This window comes from Protopterus annectens, chromosome 6.part1 (genome assembly GCF_019279795.1).
Source record: "Protopterus annectens isolate FY-2018-M chromosome 6.part1, PAN1.0, whole genome shotgun sequence".
Lineage (NCBI taxonomy): Eukaryota > Metazoa > Chordata > Ceratodontiformes > Protopteridae > Protopterus > Protopterus annectens.
In genome coordinates this window covers 69501876-69524199 of record NC_056738.1, presented here as the reverse complement: position 1 = coordinate 69524199, position 22324 = coordinate 69501876, and the positions used below count along the sequence as shown (strand labels likewise).

The 22324-nt window shown below is 42.9% G+C and overlaps 1 protein-coding gene across 1 annotated transcript in view; it reads right to left on the bottom strand.

Annotated features, from left to right (window-relative positions):
* Window positions 1-22324, bottom strand: part of PHGDH (phosphoglycerate dehydrogenase) — a 376392-nt gene that overhangs the window by 230595 nt on the left and 123473 nt on the right. The window contains exon 5 of the mRNA XM_044075497.1: window positions 22219-22317. Coding sequence (XP_043931432.1) covers window positions 22219-22317 — 99 coding nt within the window. The remainder of the gene's footprint in view (window positions 1-22218; window positions 22318-22324) is intronic.

Below are 22324 nucleotides of genomic sequence, written 5' to 3'. Positions count from 1 at the left end.
GTATATTCACTGGCTATCAGGTTGAGCATGTCTAGGTTGAATGGAATGAATTTTCCTCCTATGATCTAATATTAGATGCAGCATGACAGACTGCAAATTATGTTTTTGTATCTTTTGCCTGTTACACATCTATTTTAAAGAAAGAACAGGCTAGACAAGAGTAACTGTCCAAAGGGATGGGCTACAAACAGGAAGATACTTACTCATATTATCAGAATTACATTGTAGCACAAGATCTCCAAGTCTTGCCTACTAAAGTCGCATTGATAGAGATAGGATACTCCTGATGATCTTAACTGCAGTATCCAAAAGGATGCTCACAACAAAAACTACCATAGCACTCCTCTGCAGCGTCAGCTGACATCAACGGAGAAGCAGTCAACAGAAGGTCCAGAGTCTTCATGCAATCATTGGTCCTCAAAAATATATCTAGACCAGGATTTTACTACAGTTGAGTGTGCACAATAACCAGATGGTGGTGGAAACCGAGATTCAACTCCCCAATGGCAAAAATGTCTGCAAAAGCTTAAGTAAGCATATGAACTGAATTTATAGCAATTCCCAAAGAATAAAAATTGCAAGCCACTGTTCTTCAAAAACTTTCCCCTTTCAGTTACTAGGCGCCAAGTAAAATGGATCCCTTCAAACCAACGTCCTACAACTAAACCAAACATGTTCAGTACACACCACTGGTGCCACACCACTTGACAAGTCATTTTATGGCAGCAGAACCTTCTGCAACATGCATCTTAAAGGTGGTAAAAATTAAGAGACTGGATAGTGAAAACTCTTATGACTTTCCATACTAAAAGTTTCTTCAGGTATGTCTAGACCAATTTAGTCCAAGAAGGGCAATAAACTAAATAACTAAATAAAATAAAAGGCCTCATACATCCTTGGAGCTAAGAAAAATATGAGTAAACCTTCTCACTTCACTGGTCCAAACCATGAAAACCTGAAGACTGACAGAGAGCAGCCTAACTCCACTCACCAATAAAAGAGCTAGATTTCCTTCAGTTGCCTTGAAAGCATCACTTCAACAAATTCTAATTGCACTGCAGTCTCAAAAAACTGACAAGGCTACTGCTCTGAACACAAAGTCAAAAAACCTGTAGCACAAACTCTGACCCCATAACATATTAAGGCTGCTCATTCTTGAGTTGAAAAAAAAAAGTGACCCCATTGCAGGACAGCATCCATATAGGCAAATCTAACCTAATCCAAGCACGACATTAAACAAAATAAGCTGGCCCTAGCTACCCAGCCCACAGCACCACAAGCCACAAAGATCAAAGAAGATGACAGACATCACCTTAGCTAGCTGAGCCAAGGCATGCCTTATACCACAAGCAGTAAAACCATTCAAGCACTGCACAACCTCACATCTACAAATATGTCATCAGTGTAGTCCTAAGGATGTAAAGCCCAGGCTAACTACAAATGTCCTTTTGGAGTAAAGCTGATACTTAGACAGGACAGCTCTTTTGCTCTTGAGCTAGCAGTATAAGATCACTGCACAAATTCTTGTATTTGGAGGATGAGGTTCTATCCATTGCACAGGAGACTGGCTCCTGTAAAAGGTTTTAAAGTTCAGAGAGGAGAATATAATGACATACTGAGTTCACTGCAGAATCATTAAACAACTAATATCATTAAACAACTAATAGCAGAAGTAGAAGAGCTGCTCACATTTCATTGTTTTGATGAGATTACCACACTATGAACAGAAGCCATGAGGTGAAGTCGAATGCTTTGGAATATATACAAGTACTAGGGCAACTAAACGAAAGTTAATATAGGAAATTTGCATCAGCCAAGATGAATAGCTGGAAAGTTCTGTGATGCATGGTTGGCCAATTGCCGAGTAGATCACTGTAAGTAAAGAGGGGACTGTCATTCTGATGTACATAAGGTTTGTGGCTCCTTTCCTTAAAAGCTGCTGATCAAGTGTCTCCCTCTTTTCCCTGGTGATCTATCCTGTAATCAGCCCAGCATGCATGCAAGGAGAGTGGCCCTGGAAAGCACTCTTTGGATACATCTTTCAAACTGTTACAAGCAAAGCATTTTCATTTAAAGAACTTTATTAATGCAATGCGCACATTCCAAGGTCTGCAGAAATAACACACATGCTTATTTTCCTCCATTCAAACATACAGTTTGCAGAAACACAGGATTTCCGTTTTCTCTCTCTCAAAAAAAAAAAAAAAATTCTTTGCCCAAACACATTCCCCAACACAATATATGCACAAGCAGTACACATGCCCATGTCTTAAAAATTGGTACTAGGCTACAAAGTGATTCATAAAGATACAACAATGTAGTATGTGAAACATGCTGACTACACACTGAAATGGGAAAAAGACAACCTTGCTATGCACATCTTTGACGTCAGAGAGGTGCATAACTAGTTTTGTTATACACTGCTCTAATCTTGTGCTAAAGCATACATAGCACTCACCCTGGAGCTGTAAGACACTTCACCTGGCTAAACAAAAAAGCGACTAATTAAAGGAGTTAGCCCAAAGGTACACCTAGTCTTGCTTTCTGTGTGGCAGCAGCAAGTGTTTCAAGCTTTCAAAGTTGTAAAACATCTCTAGGTTCATAGTTAAGTACTAGGCTACCTGCCCTTGCGAAACATTTTAAGCTGCCCAATTTCCCTTTTTGTGCTCAAAATAACCTATCCCGTTTGATACACTTCACACTCCTACACTGTTTTTCCTCTATAATTTTTAGTACTTCAGAACAGTAGATCAGTGTACTACAAAGCATTATGAATGAAATGACTGATTCACCTGTCAAGCTACTGTTTGATCTTGAGGTGAATCTCCGCACATCCACATCTCAAACACATAAGATGATTATGATCCCAGCTGTCTATAATATATACCACTACATACAAAAAAGAATATATGCACACATCGCTGGACACACTTTTATAAATCAAAGTGTATATATTGAATAGGTCATATATAAACACACACACAAATATAGGAGCATATGGTAAAAAAACAAGTATTATATACGGGTTCCTATTACATGATCGAACGCTAGAAATAGAGAAGGCTCATTTGTCGAACCCAAATGCACGAAACCACAGAATATTGAAGGAACGGATCAGCGAATCTTTTCCCGGGGGGGGGGGGAAATAAAAATCGCTGGGTCGTTCTCCAGACTTTGCTATTTTCGTCACTGTGGGGTGATCTCTGAGTTGGTATATTTAAGGTGGATCCCTGGGAAAAAAATTTGCTGATCCGTTCCTTCAACATTTTATGATTTTGTGCATTTGTGTTAGATAACAGATCGTTCGCTATTTCTAGCGTTTGATCATATAATATGAACCCTTCTATACATGCACCCATATGAATATATAATAAACATAGTAGAATACATGCTTGCACACACACAAACATGCTACAGATGCATACACACATGTAAAAAATATATAGTATATGTATATACACACACCTAATATTACATATGACTGGGAGAGCTACAGTGTTCATGGAATTTTCTTGTCCTGTCTCTTGACTAGCAAAAACACAAGAACACTTCCTAAAGCCCACAGCTGCACTTGTTCTGCAAGACTATAAGCTGCCCTTTTCATACTATGAAAAAAAGAACAGGGAATTTTTTTTTTGTTCCATCTACTGTTTGGCAAAAAACACAAGGCAAGTTATACAAAGTTTTAAGAAGACCAATGTTTAGTTGTAGTTGCTGGTTTATATAAACTGAGTGCTTGAACTGTACCCTCCCCTCCCAGCTGTATATGCTTACAAATGGTTTACACCTTGAACAGAAAGATGAGGGATAAAACAAAAGCTTCTTACAATACTGAAGTCCTGCAGTAATTTAAACTTCTGTGTACTTGGTTGATTTCCATTGTTAGCATGACACTTTCCTCAGCTGCTGACATAGTATCATTCAGCAAGCATTTGTAGCCTCAAGCACAGTCAGTAGGGAAAATTAAATGCAATTCTTAGGCTGGATAACAAAGAGCTATAGTTAAAGAATACTAAGTTCACTTTTCAGCTCAGAGGACTCATTCATGGCAAGCCTGATTTTTTGAGGCACTGATGGTTATGCACAGGCCCAGACCGATTACAAAACTGTTGCACGGTCATGGTGAGAACAACAAGGAGTATTTGACAACCTCAAAGAGCAAACTGCTAACCCACCTACATTAAAATACTATGATGTTCACAAACCAGTAGCTATTTCTTGTGATGCTTAAAAGTTTGGTCTTGGTGCAGTTATTCTTCAAGAAGACTGTCCCCGTTGCTAGATCCAATTCTGACTTTTATGTTACACGATCAGGTTGTATTTCCAGACCTAGTGTAAAATACACAATAACTTGGACATACTTGTTTTCTATGTGTCTAATTTTGTACGACTGCATGTCAAAAGATCATTTCTGTAAATTGCATGTCATTGAATACTGTCATTTCATACAAGGACTATTTCTCAAAGACAGAGGATGTAGATAAGAGTGTGTGTATGTACCTTTAAGAAGCATTTCCAGATGTAGTACGTGCATATGAATACTCAGCACATGCAGGCAGCACTTCCATTTTGAGAGAACATCCAGGATGTTAACATGTATGAGTGTGGTACTCAGTCTTTTTATAAGTTTATTTAAGTTAAGTTACAAAGCCTCATTTCTGACGTTTGTGTGTAATAAAGCTGCTTGAAAAGAACCCACAAATATTAGTCTGTTTTATCCTGACCAAAAGAGCAAAACCTACCTGAACAAATAACTGAAATGTCATATTTCCCATCTTCAGACATCTATTCAAACAATTTCTGCATAAAATGTTTGTAATAAAACAGGTCAGGTCACATAACTAAATAAAACGTTTGCACTACATTTACTCATTACCATTAACATCAACTTCTCTACAACTGTCAATAATGCACAACACAGACAGCTTGTAAATATGCATACAATTCTCCAACCCCTGATAGCCCCTTCCATATTTATGTTCTCCCATTAAACACTGACCTCTCCCTAGACTTTCTTGATATTGCTCTACTTGTTGTTCCTTCTGTTTATGAACTATTCAACTTGCTTCATCTTTGGATTATACCACAGGTTTTTGACAAGTGTATTCCCATCCTAGAAGATTTATGTATAACATATTAGAACTCATTGCCATACCACTGGTCATCTTGCATTTGTACTGTATTTTCTGTTTCTGTTATACTAATTGTCCTTTGTTGTAATGCTCATTACAACCCAAGCTGGGCCTGTAAATAAATAGTCATGCTTGATCAAGACTCCACCCCAGTAAACAAATGTAAATACAAAAAATACATATTATATATATATATATATATATATATATATATATATATATATATATATATATATATATATATATATCTCCATGCCCTTAACAGTATAAATATATTGAGGCCTCAGCCTATATGCAGTAACAGAATATGCTGCCTTGTCTGGTGAAATGTATAAGTGGTTTACTTATTTCATTAAATATATATATTTTTTTACTTTTGGTCTAATGAAAATGTACTGCTAATATATTGTGGAAATGTGTTTTGCCATTTTTTTTTAAAATACAGATCAAGTATCCCACAATTGGAAACCAGGTATAATGTCAAACTGTCAGAGCCAAAGACCTCCTAACACACTGAATTTCAAACTTGTGTGAGAGTTCCTCTGCCAGTTCCTTGACAAGTATTTGAAAATTATGACAGGATCATCAGATACAAAACACACTGAGTGCCATTGGAAACTCTTGTCCATAATCAGAAGTCTGATTTACATGTAACAGACTGCCTTTCTCAACAAATAGAGTTTAGGCTTCACCCTATGTGCAGTACCAGAAATGATAGGTTGTCTACTGAAATCATTTTTTTTACTGCTAATGATTTGATAATATGATAAAGTCAGCATCTGGATATAGACTGCAGTCTGCAAACTATCAATACTGGAATTTATCTATAAAACAATGTAACATTTTCAAGTAAAATTTTGTAGACAACAAACTGTGGTGAGTTGGTGGACTTTAGGGATTCCCTGCAGGATGCATCGTCAGAGATGCTTGGTGGGCAGATTGGTCTGATGAGGGAGATGATTTTTCTGGGCTATGGTACAGAATCGGAATTGCCTAGACATAGTAAGGCCTTGCTGCGTCTAATAATGGTGGCGGCCAAGAAAGCAATTACTGTTGTTGTCTTTTGGCTTTTCCCGGTTAGGGGTCGCCACAGCGGAACTCTGGTCCGCTATTGATTGGCAGTAGATTTTCACGAACGCCGAGGTGCAAGCTCGACCTTCAACGAAGACATGCCCATTTACGCATGTCTTTCGAACGCCCACCCAACCACGAGGAGGACATGCAGACTCCACACAGAAGGCACTCCCCGCACTCCAGCCGAGAATCGAACGGGAGAACCTCTTGCTGTGAGGCAACAACGCTACCGCTGCACCACCACAGATACAACCTATGAACTCTATTACAAAACATTAATACTAACATACCGCAAAAAATACACCATTAGACTCAGGGACTTCAACCTAAACTACATCGGTCCCATCATCCAAAATTTATCTGAATAATAGCAGACTATAACCAGAAACAACTAGAACATGAGTTGAACATGAGCCAGACACCCCCTTTAAAACTAACTGCCACATACACACTGACCTCATAAATCATCTCACACCCAACTAACATCACAGAACCTAAAAATACTGATGCAACTTTGTAGTGAAGCCTGGAAAAGCTGGAAAAAGACACAAACCTTAACTAGAAAATATTATACAGCTCTACAAAATATCACTTAACAGGAAGGTCGAAGGCACAAAGCCATACATGTGTTATCTGGGAAAGCCACTATCCTACACTTACCCAAACAAATTCTGACAAGAAGTAAAACATCATAACAGGTAGCTCCCCCCGACCCAAAGAAAACCTATACACAGGGCTACATACCTTGCCAATCCATCATTCTCTCTCCAGCAGACTTCCCCAATGAATGCCAAAAAAGCAATTACTACAAAATGGAAATCAAAATCTAAACCACCTATACCGGAAGTAGTGAATACAGTAACAGAGATAAAACAACTGGAATTCAGATCTTTACAAAAGGGTAGGAGCAAACTACATAAGAAAAGAACAACGCATACAAGGGAGGAATGAGGTTTAAAAGGTGGCAGAAGTTAAATGAGCTATAATGTTTGAGTGACAAAGATTGGGTAGATTATAAGTGTTGTATAATGTTGGCAACTGGGAGTGTGTCACTATGGTTTGTGATGTAAAATGCTTCCAACTAGGATTGTGTCGGTGTGGTTTGTTTTCATTTATATAAATGTATGATTGTCTAAGTAAGTGATGGTTTAATAAAAGTGTTTTGTTTAAAAAAAGGCAGGAAATGAATAATTTATGTAATATTGCTTAGGTTACATGATATATAGCAATATACGTGATGTATAATGTTTGATTACTTTTATATGAATGTAAATTTGCCTATGTCACAAGTGATAATTCAATGTGTTTGAAAAAAAAAAAAAAAAAACTGGTTGTTAAGTTACAAACTGAAGTTAAATTGTGAGCTTAGGTGCAGACGTAACACAACAGCTGCAAATTTACAAATTAAATGTCTGGGTACATAACAATTCCTGCTAATGTTTCTCCTTTTACTTAATTCTGTAACAACATTTCTAGTACATGTAAAACAATCCCTTCCGAGAAAACTATTACTTTCAAGGAAGACAGTGCTTTTGTTCTTATGTTACAAAAAAAAATTATTATTTACATACATCCTCTCACAACTTGTTTAAGTTAGTTGTCAAAAATACATAAAAACACCTGAATTGGGGAGACAATGAAATTAGAGTAGCAAGTTCAAATAAACAAGTGCTGTATCTTCAGCATGTTTACAGAAATACAACAAACTGTAACTTCAACTCCTTTCACAGACATACTGTGTGAGTGGACTCAGCCCTTTCCAGGACGGTACACCACATCTGACAGTTAAGTCACATAAAATGTCCACAGTAATCTTTTTTAGCTTGCTTCTCCCAGAAACACTTACGCCTCTTGCTTTCACAAAAAAGGCCACTTTCTGTGCAAATTTATGATGTCTGCATGTGAATAAAGTGAAATATGGTAGTCACAGCAATACATTTTAACTTGGTGCGGCAGGACACAGATTGCCACTGAAATGCCATATTAATAATCATTCAAAAGCAGTCCTGCAACTTCCCCTACGCTTTAATACACGTCTCATCACTCCTTCTCCCAAAAGACAGCCATCTTCTGAGAAGGTCTCAGAAGTCTGAATATCAGAAAAGTGAAATAATGATAACAGTAATGAATTTAATGCTTTCTCAAAAGTTTATGCTCTGTCTCTTAAGCCATATCAATACATTTATCCTGAAAGCCACATCAACAAATGTTTCCATGTAAAAATCAACTGTTTTAAGCACCTATTATCATCATCATCGTCACTACTACAATGTTCATCTCAAAGCACACAAACAACCACACTCGTGTTACTACAATACGCATTTTCATCCATTCAAGTCCTCAAAAGAGCAGGTGATTACCTGAAAGCATGTTGGAGTACACCAGGAGAGCATTATTCAGCAAAGTGTGGTCTATTTAAGTTGCTTTATTTGTGAAATAGTGTTCTTAAACAAGTAAAGATATATTTTGCAACAAGGCTAGCCACCCAGACGTGTAAACCTTTGCTCTAGATGATTGTCACTGTTGAAATGACACCCTGACCCTATACATAAAAATGGGGAAAAGGGGTTGTGGATGAATACTACACATGCAGAACAATGCATGGAGAGCACCTTCTAAAGGTAGGTGTTCAAACTGCAAATGATCTTTAAACGTTACAAGAACCCAGACTCTAAATCTGCTCTAATCAGCCTGCAAAAGATTTGATATTGGAAGGCAAAGTTTGTGGCCATTCCCCCCCCAAAATAATCAGAGCAGATGAAGTATCTATAATAAAATGTTAATGTGAGAGCAAATAAAGGATTTCGCTCTTAATGACCGCTTCTCCACATTTGTAGAAAGGATAGTAGCATTAGTTAACTGCTGAAACTCATTTCACATCAAATTGAGACAACAGACCTAGATAAATATGATCTCATCACTACAATATACTACAAAGTTAGCTAAAGGGTTGCCTTCAACCAGAACTACAGTTCAACATTTAAGATTATTACTATTATTTCACAGCTGACCCAACACACGAGTCAAGCTAACGAACAAAAATAAATAAAATAACATTTCAAATTGAATACTAAAATCCACATCATGGAAAATTTCCCAGTGGTAGTTCATGAACCAGACTTATTATTCTTAAGTAACTTTATTCATAATGTGATTAACTGCTCGATACTGGCTGCCCCCCCCCTTAAATAGATCTGAAGCATCTTTTTAAGAAAATATAGTTATATTTTGTGGCAACAGCTGTCTGCTTGCTGACCTCTTCAAATAACTGCTTTTACAAAGAGAGTTCAACAGCCCAGTTAGCTATCTTTGGGGATGGGGTAGGAACTCATGGAAGCCAACCATCATTTGCCAAGAAATAAATGCACACACACAGCATGGTAAAGCCACAAACAGCTACATACACTGTTTTAGTAATAAAAAGAAAGTGAAGACTGGGACCAAACATGCAAAACTTGTTGATATGTATGGCTCCTGCGTCCTTAAAATGTGTTATAGACTGTTGCTGTCAAGCTAGATACAAACATGGCAGACCAGCTGCAGAGGAGGAAGACTGCTTGGTCTATGCTCTCTGCATACATCTTTGCTGTTGAAAAGGCAATCACTACAAGTCTACAATGTGTTGCTCAGTAGAAATGTACATCTGTCCAAAACACTACCATGGTTTCTGAAACCATTATCCTTTCATAAATTATCTGCTGCACATAGTCTCATGTGTGTCTACATCCACCTACAACATACTCACCTCATGGGTAGGCGGGACCACAAAGCTGTCTCCACTGAAATAAAAATCAACTTGGAAAACCCAACAAACCTAACACAGTTAGGAACTATTCTGTAGCAAACTACATCCTATTAAGTGCTAGTTTGCCAAAATTCACTATTCACCTAAACACAGAGAACACAGTTACCTATACAGAATTATTTACAGAATCCCTGTTCAAATATGTAAATGGCTACATTGAGGTTGTTGTACCTACCAGAAGCCCAGATTTACCACCAAATAACACCCCACAGGGAATATAACAAAGGAAAACAAGTTGTGGCCAAAATCAGAAAGTGCAACTCTCATAGGCACAAGAACTCTCTGATTCAACTAAACAAAAAATTAAAAGTCCAACAAGGCCAATTATGAAGTCAGGATAGCCTCCCAGGTTAAGGAAAATCCCAAGGCCTTCTTCAGCTATGTCAGGAACCTTAAAGGTAACACTCAGCAGTTTGAAAAACTGGTGACAAATGACAAACCTCAATAACCAGGACAACATAGCAAATCTACTGGGGAATAAATTTAGCTCTAACGTCACTCCCCCCAGTACCCCCTGTGAAATCCCTTTAGCATATCCCCCACCTGTTTGCCAAGGCCAAAAACACTGCTTCAATGAGCCCTGACAATGTCCCTGGTTGTTTCTTAAATAGCCTAAAACATGACCTAGCAGGACCACTAGTGGCAGTCTTTAACTACAGACTCAAAAGAGGTTACATGTCAGGTAAATGGACAGCCACAATGGTGATCCCTCTTCATAACAGTGGACCATCAACTGACCCCAAGAACTACAGACTCATTAGTCTGTCTACTCTAATATACAAAGCCATGGAACAAAATATCATGGAAATGATTGACAAGGATATTGCCAACCTACAGACACTGAACCCAACCCAGTTTGGCTTTAAGAGAAGGTCTTGCCTGGTCAACCTGGCAGACTTCAAAAGGGTCACCAAGGCTATGGATGACGGGAAAACTTTTAGTTATGTACTCACCATAACTTCAGATGTTTGGGATCCATCTCGCCTACATTCTGACTGATGGGTTCGGAGCCGATCCCTCGGCTCCGACTCGGCACGCTTATGCCAAAGAGCGAAGTCTCTTATTGGCTGAGCTTACTATATCCCAGGATGCACCACTACCAATCCCCCAGATCTAGTTTGTCCGCATACATGCACACATGCACGCACTGCTTATATAACATCGACAGATGATACAAGATAAAAATAGTAGAACTCAAACCGTTCCATCTCTTCTGATCTCCAAGGCAGGGGGAAGGAGGGTGGGTATTAGGAATGTAGGCGAGATGGATCCCAAACATCTGAAGTTATGGTGAGTACATAACTAAAAGATGTTATGTGATCCTATCTCGCCTACATTCTGACTGATGGGACAGCGTCCCTAGCACCTGAATCCTGGGTGGCTCACTGGAAAACACTCCTGAGTACCGTGGAACCAAATGATGCTCGCCCTTTAGATGCCACATCCAATTTATAGTGGGAAATGAAAGTGTGCGGGTTGGACCAAGTAGCCGCAGCACAAATCTCAGAAATAGCGAGCTTGGAATGAAGCATAATAGAGGTAGCCATAGCTCTGGTAGAGTGAGCTTTGATAGACGTTGTAAGTTGCTTATTTGAAGAGGAATAAGCCTGAGTTATGCAATCTCTAATCCATTTGGAAATAGTAGCTTTAGTGATGGTTTTACCCAATTTATTATCTGAAAAGGACACAAACAATTGGTCTGTTTTTCAAATTTGTTGAGTCCTGTCTAGATAGAAGCGCAATTGCCTGTGAACATCCAATTTATGCAAGGTGTATTCCGCTTAATTTGAAAATTTTGGAAAGAAAACTGGTAGCTCTAGAGATTGTTGGAGACAAAGACTAGAACAAACTTTTGGAACAAAAGATGGATTAGGCCTAAGTGATACTCTATCCTTGTGAAAAATCAAGTACGGTGGTTTGATAGATAGGGCTTGAAGTTCTGAAACTCTTCTTGCAGAGGTAATTGCAACTAAGAAGGCAGTTTTCCAAGACAGATATTTCAACTCACAAGTAGCAGCCGGTTCAAAAGGGGAAGATGTTAAGGCACGAAGTACCAAATCAAGATCCCACGGAGGCGCAGGATGAAAAACTGGGGGTCTTAAAAGCACAGCACCTTTCATGAAAGTTTTACATAATCTGCTGCTCATCAACAGTGGGTCTATGGATTCGTGAAATTTGGAGATAGCCGCTAGTTGGACTTTAATAGTAGAGACTGAAGATCCCTGATTAAACAAGGATGTTAAAATTTCAAGACCTCTGGTATCGGGCAGTAATAGGGTCTAAGCCTCTGAGTTGAGCCCAGATAGCAAACCTCTTCCACTTACTGAGGTACAATTTCTTAGTGGTGGGTTTGTGGGCTGAAGATAAAATGTGAATAACTTCCGGGTCTAAGGTGTGATTTCTGACTAAGGTCGGAAGTGGAGGAGCCAGGCTGTTAATTTCAAAGTGTGAAGGGACTGGTGCTGTCGTCCCGACTGATGAATCAGCAGGTCCGGAGTTAGATCCAAAACCAAGGACCGTCCAGAGCATATTTCTTTAGGTAGGGGAACCATACCTGACGAGGCCAATCTGAGCAATTAGAATCATTGTGGACCCCAATTGGGAAGCTTTCTGGATGACTTTGGGGAGGAGTGGAACCAGAGGAAAAGCATAAAGTAGTCCTGTTGGCCAAGGTTGGACTAGAGCATCCGTAGCTGCCTCCCCCTGACGCGGAGTCAAGGAAAAGAACCTTTTGCTGTGTTTTGTGGTGTTGCAAACAGGTCGCAGCACGGGGTCCCCCATCTTTTGAAAACCTGAGCTGCTACTGTTTCGTTCAGGGACCACTCGTGAGGAGAGAGAGTCGTCCTGCTTAATCTGTCTGCCAATACATTGGATTTTCCTGGAATGTGGGTCGCTACCAGGAAGCGGATGGTAGCTACTGCCCATTCCCACACCCTCATGGCCTCTCTGCAAAGGGGGTAAGATCTGGTCCCTCCTTGTTTGTTTAGATACCAGACCACCGACATGTTGTCTGTGTGGATAGCGATAATGCCTTGAGGGAGAAACTTGTGGAGGGCTTGTAGGGACAGAAGTACAGCCCTCATTTCCAATACATTGATATGGAGAAAAGTTTCGTCTGGAAGCCAAGAACCCTGAACTAACCTGCCCAGACAATGCCCCCCCTACCCCGTCTGGGAGGCATCCGTTGTCAAGGTGGCCACCGGAGGGGGTATAACAAAAGGTCTTCCCTGATTCAGATTGGATGGCTGAAGCCACCAGCGGAGGTCCTGTTTGCACGTTTCTGTAATCAGTATGAGATGATTGAGGGGGAGATCCTGAAAAGACCATTGTGTCGATAACAGCCATTGAAGAATCCTCATGTGCAATCTTGCCAGCGGAACTAGGAGAACCGTGGCAGACATTGAACCTAAAAGTTGCAGGACCAACCTGGCTGGGGCTTTGGATCTTGGAAGCAGGGCTCGGACTTGACCTTGTAATGTTTGAATCCTTTCGGTAGGAAGGAAGATGCGCATCAATTTTGAGTCTATCTCTGCTCCTATGAATCTTATGCGCTGAGAGGGCAGCAAGACAGACTTTGACCAATTGAATGCAATTCCCAGGGAAGCACCCAGGGAGATGGTGGCTTGTAGGTTGTCGAGTATTAGATGCCTGGTGGTGGCAGTCAGGAGCCAGTCGTCCAGATAGGGAAACACTTGGAATCCGAGACTCCTCAGGTGAGCAGTCACTACTGCCAAACACTTGGTGAACACCCTGGGGGCTGTGGTGAGACCAAAGGGCAGTGCACAAAATTGGAAATGACTGTCTCCCAGGCTGAAGCGCAGATACCTCCTGGACGCCTGATGTATCGGTATGTGATAATAGGCGTCCTTGAGATCTATGGAGCATATCCAAACATCCTTCTCCAACAATGGGAGAATGGATTGTAAAATGACCATTCGGAATTTGGACTTCATGACGGACTGGTTTAGTTTGCTGAGATCCAATATGGGTCTCAGGTCCCCTGTCTTTTTTGGCACTAAAAAGAACCTTGAGTAATTTCCGGATCCGATCTGGTCTGTGGGGACCGGTTGGATGACTCCTTTTTCTAGCAGCTTTGAAGTTTCTGCGACTGCAATTTCCCTTTGACTGGGTGGTGGGTCCAGGATTTTTTTGGACGGTGGGGGTGAGTATGTGAAGGGAATGGTGTAACCTCCGGCAAAAATCCGAAGCACCCATCTGTCCTGAGTAATAGACTCCCAGGCTTTTAGGTGCTTGGCAAAACGGCACCCGACTGGCTCCGGAGCAGCACAGCCGGGCAATCCCTCATGAAATGTGGGAGGCTGAAGAGCCACGAAAGGACTCGCGGTCTCCAGTGTTGCGGGGCCCTCTGCCGCCTCTGGGACGGCGTCTCCCAGAAAAATTTCCCATCCTCTGCCTCTGGAAGGGGAATCTTCCTGCTGTTGAGGAAAGAACTTCTGTGATTTGCGGAACCACATCTTCCCTCCTCTTTTAGCCTTGGGATAAGGCGAAGGGAGTGGAATAACGTGCTCCTACGGCAGATAAAGTTTTTCCCTCTTGCTCACAGCGGGTAAGAGTGTCTTTTACCTTGGGTCCAAACAAAGAGGACCCATCAAAGGGAGCGTCGTGAAGGAAGACTTGAAGGCCTCCATGAAATGACACAACGGAGCCAGGCTTGTCTCCGTGAGCCACGCCTGTGCCTGCCGCTCTGCCCCTTCGGCCGCATATGAAATGAGCCTCATGGACGAGTTAGAAATCGAGGTAAGGATAGCCAACTGAGAGCTAACCGACTGGGCTAGCTGCTCAGGTAGGTTACCTGAGAGGGAGTCTGACAGCTCCTTGACCAGATCCCTCTGTAGTCTGGTGAAATGTGCCAAATAATTCAGGGACCTTAGAGTAAAGGCCACTGAAGTCAGGGTGCGCTTCCGTGCAGTCCATGCTCCTAGACTCCTTATTAGGAGGATGGACGGACGTTGAAGCCTCTGCCACGTCCTGCTGTGTAGCAGATGCCACCACCATGGCATCTACAGCCACGCCTTTCGTCAAGAACTCCTTCTCGGGTGGGGCAGACAAAAATTTGTTAGGGCAAGAAGGCACTGGTTCCACAGTATCTGGATGTTCCCACGCCCTCCGACAAACCAAATCCAGGAGCTCGTCGAAGGGCGGAGACACCCAGGAGGCGGAGGGCTGAGCCCCAAAGGCCTTGAGAAGCACTGACTCATCAGCGGAGGGGGGTTTGGAAATCCAGCCGCCTCGTTGCTTAAGGATCTCTAGAATGTCTGCAAATGAGACATCATCCGAGGATGACTTTGGGGACCCCTCTGCATCATCAAGATCAGTGTCCGATGTAAGAGACTCGGGGGAGTCCACGTGCTTCCTCTTGCACGATCTCTTCCTTGGGGGCTCCTCCGAAGACAACTCCGAAGAACCCTCAGGGGTAACCTCAGGCCCCGGGGCTCCGCTGCCTAGAGACAGGGGAACTGCCAAAGACCCAGTCTCCATGCCCAGGGAAGGTGCCGGTAAAGCCGCAGAGATGGCCGAAGACTTGGCCAAGGCACTCCTCATAGCTCTGAAAGCCGGACCCCCAGAATCCTGGGAGTGTCCGGTCCCCGGAGCCATGATAGCAGACGGAAGTCCCGCAGCCGAAGCAGCGAGAGGGAGGCTCGGAACCGACAGCATTGGTCCCGAAACGTCACCCCCGGGTCCAGCCGAAGAAGTCCGCGTGCTAAACTCAGACCCGAAGGCCGGGGTTGGAGTAAGGGTCGGAGCCGACCCTAGGATCTCTACTGGCTCCATCAGCACCTGCTCCGACGGAGCCGAAGCGGTCGGAGGAATGGCAATGGAGTGGGCTATCGGCTCCGAAACCAATTGGGTCGGAGCCGAAACAAATTTTTGAAAGACTGGGGACTGGAACAGTCTTTGGAGCACCCTGTCTATGTCCGAATCTGACATCCTTGATGACCTGGAAGAGAACGAACGGGTCCGAGTAGGTCTCTCCAATGGCTCCACGGGACTAAGGGACCGGCTCCAAGGCGACTCGATAACTATCGGCGCCGAGGGAGTGTCCAATCCAATTTCCATCGGTGCCGAAGAGGACTTCGGTGCCGAGGAGGAAGTGTCTGAGCGGACAACCTTCATCGGCTCAGAGATCAGTGGAGCCGATGAAGGTGACCCGCCTCTTGATGCCCCAGCCGTCGGCTCCGAGACCAGAGGAGTCGAGACTGGAGGCATCGAGGCAGACCGTTCCACCCTCAGCTCCGAAGTCCGTGGAGCCGAAGGAGAAGCCTGCCTATGTCTTTTGGCGGTCGGGTCTGACGGACTGGTCGGAGCCGACGCCCTTTTCTTTTTAGCAGGAGAAGGAGAGGATGCTAAAGCTTCTTCAAAAGAGGGTTTGATAAGGCCTTTCAAAATAAGTTTATTTTTCCTCTCTTGGAGGACCCTCGAGGAAAACGCGTGACACACGCTGCAGGACTCCTGCAAATGTTTGGCGCCCAAACAATGTACACAGAGAGAGTGGTCGTCTGTGATCGACATCTTAAAACTGCACTTAGTGCACTTTTTAAATCCTGAAGGCCTAGGAGCCTGTGACATTATGGCAATCCAAACACAGAAAACTAGCCAAGAAGAAACACAAGAAACACTGACTACACTATAGAATTTTTCTTGCTCTCTCTTCTTCTTCTTTACTTTCCTGTCCTTTTAATAAGGACTAACACAACACCAAAAGAAGTAGATTCAATAACCTTAAAAATAACAGGAATTAGCCAACAACGAACTGACAGGGGAAGGCCCTTCAACTCCGATGGGACCTCTAGTCTGTCAAAACACAGTCACTACACAATATTTTACCAAGAAAATACTCATTCAAGCACAAAAACCACTAGATAGCTGTTAAAACAGCTTTTTGTTGAATTTTAAAGAAAATCCTGACAGAAAAGTTAGTGAAAAAACACTACTTAGCTCAGCCAAGCTCGAGACCACGTCTTTGCTTGTTAGCGGCAAACGAGATCTGGGGGATTGGTAGTGGTGCATCCTGGGATATAGTAAGCTCAGCCAATAAGAGACTTCGCTCTTTGGCATAAGCGTGCCGAGTCGGAGCCGAGGGATCGGCTCCGAACCCATCAGTCAGAATGTAGGCGAGATAGGATCACATAACATCTGTGCATACTGCTTATCTTGACCTGGTCAAGGCATTTGATACGATATCCCACTCAGGTATTGGCGACAAATTCTCAGAACTAGGCATAAATCCATACATAACTCATTGAACTGCTGGTTGGCTCATAACTCATTGGACTGCTGGTTGGCTCAAGGATAGGACCCAAGAAGTCAGGATCAATGAGACCACTTCCACCAGGAGTCTGGTCACCAGCGGAGTTCCCCAGGGCACCATGTTGGGCCTGCTCCTGTTTGGCATCTGCTTCTCGGAAGTCAAGGCCAATGTCAAAGGCCTATGGCTCACTAAGTTCACAGATGACTACAAACTGGGAACTATTATAGATTCCCCCATGACATCATCATCCTACAAGAGGATGGAAAACAAACAAATGACTGATGTCAAAGCCACAGATTAAAACTAAACATGAAGAAATAATGTATTGTATGCCCCTTGGGAAATTGTCCATCCAAGCTAATCACTCCATTGATAAAAACACCCCTAAGAGTTAACCAGATAGTCAGGGATCTGGGAACATATATATACATACATATATACACTGTAATCTGGTCTTCGACCAACATGTACTCAAAGACAGACCAACATGTACTCAAAGACAGTAAGAAAATGATTCTATGTTACCCAGCTCATATGCAAAGGTATGGCATCCAGGTCCAAGGAAGTTATACTACAACTCTACTCAGCCCTTATCAGACCCATAATTGAGTACAATGCCCGCTTAGGCATGTAATTAACCAGGCACTTGCAACAGCTGAAAAGCCCCGAAAGGTTCCACACCATGAGAATCCAGAGTATGAATACCCTTTCCTACACAGATCAACTTCAAGGCCTTACATCTGTACTCAGTTTCCTGCAGGTTACTGAGAGACGATCTATGCCTAGCATATAAGGCAACCTCACATCCGGCTCTGATGGATTTCTTCTCTCTCTTTCTTTCCCATTTACTCACCATGCAGTACATCGGGCATTGAGCATCTTTCAGAGCTTGTTGTTTATGTAGCAGTTACGGCTTTATGGGGTCAGTTTGCTAGCCCTAGGCCCAACCCTCCTTGGGAGTGTGGTTGGATTTCTTGCACATTTGCAAAACAAACAGTAACAGAAACACTAGATCCAAGTACCTGAACTTTGCCTGTGACATAAGCGGAACATGGTAGTGAAACTGATAAGCATCTCAAAGGATCCCCATGCTATGGAATAAGCTCCCCATCTACATGAAGCAGAGTTCATCACTGACCCTAAAGAAGCCTTGATCATTGGATGGGAAATCGCAAATTCACCCCCAGTCTGGCCCCCCCCATGTCTGACGGACAGAGGTTGACAATAAGTAAATTAATCCCTAACATAGCCCTCCCCCCTCCACATAACCCTTAGCTACCTCTTTAACTCCACCATATAGGTGTCCAAGGTATTCTGGGACAAAACTGGGTTGGGTTGCACAGCTAGGCCTGTGGAGACCCTACTGGCATTAGTCTAGCATAAACCTATGTACAATACTTCTCACTTTCTCTCAGAAAGTGTTGTCATTTTTCTGTACATACTTTCTATGAAGGAGACTACATGCCCTAACCTTTAAGATCATTATTCAAGATAATGATGAGCAGCATCTTACCCTCACCAAGAATGATGCCACAGTACAAAGACAAAATGATCAGTTTTAACAATTGGCTTAATTACCGGTGTCATTCTAAGGGGATCCAATGTCTGTCTGCTTGGGATGACATGCTCGACAAGCCACGCTGCTTCGCAAGGGATGGCTTGCACCTGTCACCCCTGGGCTTCCGGATATTGGTCAAGGCTCTTGCCACCCCCATAGTGCCATTTTTAGGCAAGGCTCAAATGACAAACCTACCTCCCTAGAAAACACAAGTGGAAAAAAACTAAGGGTAATGCTACTCAATGCCAGAAGTCTAAACCTTAAGATGCACGCTCTCAAAGCCCTCCTCAGTATGGAGAACATCGATGTCTGTGCAGTGACTGAAACCTGGTTCAAGGCTCCTGAGAGCACCCCAGCACTATCAGGTTTTACCTCATATCATGTTTTCCGGCCCCAAAACTTGGACCGAACCACAAAAGGAGGGGGAGTATCCATATTCAAAGATTCCCACACCTCCAGGTTAGTGGCAACGCACGAAGCATCGGAGCCCATCCAGGTGCAACTAACCGTAAGCAAAGCTGCCTTACAGTTTGTAGCATGCTACAGACCACCCTCTCAAACTCAGGAACCCCACAGAGCCTTCCTGAAGACACTGGAGAGTATGAATGTCTCTCCAAATACCATCATATTGGGAGACTTCAACTACCCAAACAGACTGGGAACATTACTCAAGCCCCAACACCCTAGCCCAAAGGTTCCTAGAATTCATAAACTCAAATGCGATGGAACAACTAGTCACCATTCCCACAAGAGGAGACAATATACTTGACCTGATCATCACAAACATGGGGACAAAATGCTCCACACCGGAAGTATATCCCTCATTGGTAAGATCAGACCATAAATTAATCTCACTGGAAATCCACATCCTGCCCCCACCCCCTGCCCAAAAGACCACAGTGAAGAACTTCTCAAAAGCCAACTTCACAGTTCTTAAGACTGAAGTGGTATCCTTCAAGGCCCCTGGGCCAGAGGAAACCACAACCCACACTGCTGAATCCTTTACAAATGCCTTCTACGGGCACCTTCAAGAATGCATGGATCATGCAATCCCAAATAAAACCAAGACCCATTCCCCCAAAGGCAGGCGCCCAGTCTGGTGGACCCCAACCATAAACAAACTTTACAACAGGAGGAGGAAGCTACTACATGACAGAGCAAAATCCCTAAAAGGGAAGGCAACTCTGATCAGTACTAGCAAAAAACTACGATCACTCATAAAATCATCCAAGGCCAACTTTGAGAGAAAAATTACAAAAGATACAAAAGACAATCACAAGGCCTTCTTTAGCTATGTTAGAAACCTGGGTGGAAACTCCCAGATATGCTCAGAGTTAGTCCAAAATGACACAAAATACACTGAACCCACTGACATTGCCAACATTCTGGCAGACAGGTTCAGTGCAAATTTCTCCTCACCCTCCCCCCCAAAAGGAGAAATAACTATCCCAGCAGAGTGTAGCATCCCTAACATCTCAGATGCCCAGGTGAGAGCCGCCCTCTCTAAAGCTAAAAACACAGCATCAATGGTGTCCCGGGCTGTGTGCTACATGAACTCCAAGAGGAACTAAACCCACACATAAGGCTGCCGTTTAATCTTAGCCTTACTACAGGATCACCCAAAGAGTGGCGTACGGCAACAGTGGTCCCACTTCACAAAGGCGGTGCTTCTATGGACCCTGGAAATTACCGCCCCATAAGCTTGACGAGCCTGGTCTGCAAAGCTATGGACAGGATCATTATGGAACTCCTAAACAAAGACATTGGGGACCTACAGACATTGGATCCTACCCAATTTGGCTTTGTCAAGGGCAGATCCTGCCTTTTGAACTTGGTCGACATTTTTGAAACAGTCACTAAGGCCATTGATGAGGGTAAGGCAGTTCACACAGCCTACCTTGACCTTGCAAAAGCCTTTGACACAATACCCCACTCGGGCATCATAGACAAACTCACCAGCTTAAATGTAAACCCATATGTCACAAGATGGGTTGCAAACTGGCTCAAGGACAGAACCCACAGGGTCAGAGTTGCTGGAGCTATGTCAGACTCTAAGCCGGTCACAAGCGGTGTCCCACAGGGCTCAGTCCTGGGACCCCTCTTGTTCGGCATTTATTTTTCTGAGGTACAGGCAAACATAGGAGGATTGTGGCTGACAAAGTTCGCAGATGACTGCAAACTGGGCGCCATAATTGATACCCCAGCGGACACAAACATCCTTCAGAGAGGCCTCATAGAAATGGATAATTGGTGCCAGAACCATGGCCTAAAGCTGAACGCCAAAAAATGTATAGTCATACCCTTTGGGAAAAACAAGGTACCCACAAATTACCACATAGGTGGTAATCCATTAAGTATGGAAGAGGTAATCAGGGACCTAGGGACCCAGGTTGACAGTAACCTCTCATTTGACACTCACATTGCCAAAGTGGTTAGGAAGATCTTCTATATTGCCCACCTTATCATGAAGGGTTTCACATCTAGATCAAGAGAGGTCATTGTGCCCCTGTACTCTTCTCTTATCAGGCCAATGATGGAGTACAATGCCCCATTTGGGATGTATCTTACCCGACACCTGCAGCAGTTGGAAAGACCCCAAAAGTTCCTCACCAAGAAGATAAAGGGTCTTAAACATATGTCATATGCTGCCCGACTGAAAAAACTCCAGCTCTATTCAGTCGCATACCGCCTACTCAGAGGTGATCTGTGCCTGACGTACAAGGCCATGTCCAATCCGGAATTAATGGACAAGCTCCACCTCAGAAAATCCAAATCCATCAGAGCCACGAGAGCAAGAGACTTAAACCTCAACACAGAAATAAATAGGACGTGCTGGAGGGACAGATTCATAACCCAGAGGCTCCCTACACTCTGGAACAGAATCCCAATCCATGTTAGGCAGAGCCCCTCACTAACTCTATTCAAGAGAAATCTTGACGAGTGGATGGGAGATCGTAGGTTTACCCCGGGGGTCATCTCTGTGTCACTACTAGACAGAGGCACAGTAAACTAAACCCTAAATGGGCGCAGTATTCTCATCCTAAGGGGTGGTGAAAGCCACACACACTCTGGCTAGGCTTATAAATGCCCTAGGGCAGATAGCCTAGTACGAACCTATGAACCTATATATTCCAATTGTCACCCTGCTGTTCGAGACTATTCATATACTTTACAAAAAAGCTAATTAAGTTTCTCTCCAAAAGGCTACTGGTATAAGCCTGAAACAGTTTCACAACCTCCATTCTGTGCGCAGAGCTGCAGAGGCATATCTTCAAATGCATGCAACATGCAAATTCTACAAGTTTCAATTTTATAACCTACTTAAAACACCAATTAAAATAAAAGTACATTAATTTAGTAATAAGAAAAGGAAACCTACCTTCATTCCAAAAGACTGCATTCTTATTGCAACTTCTTTTCCAATTCTTCCAAGGCCCACTATTCCAAGTGTTTTTTCATTAAGCTCAGAACCCATGAACTGTGTA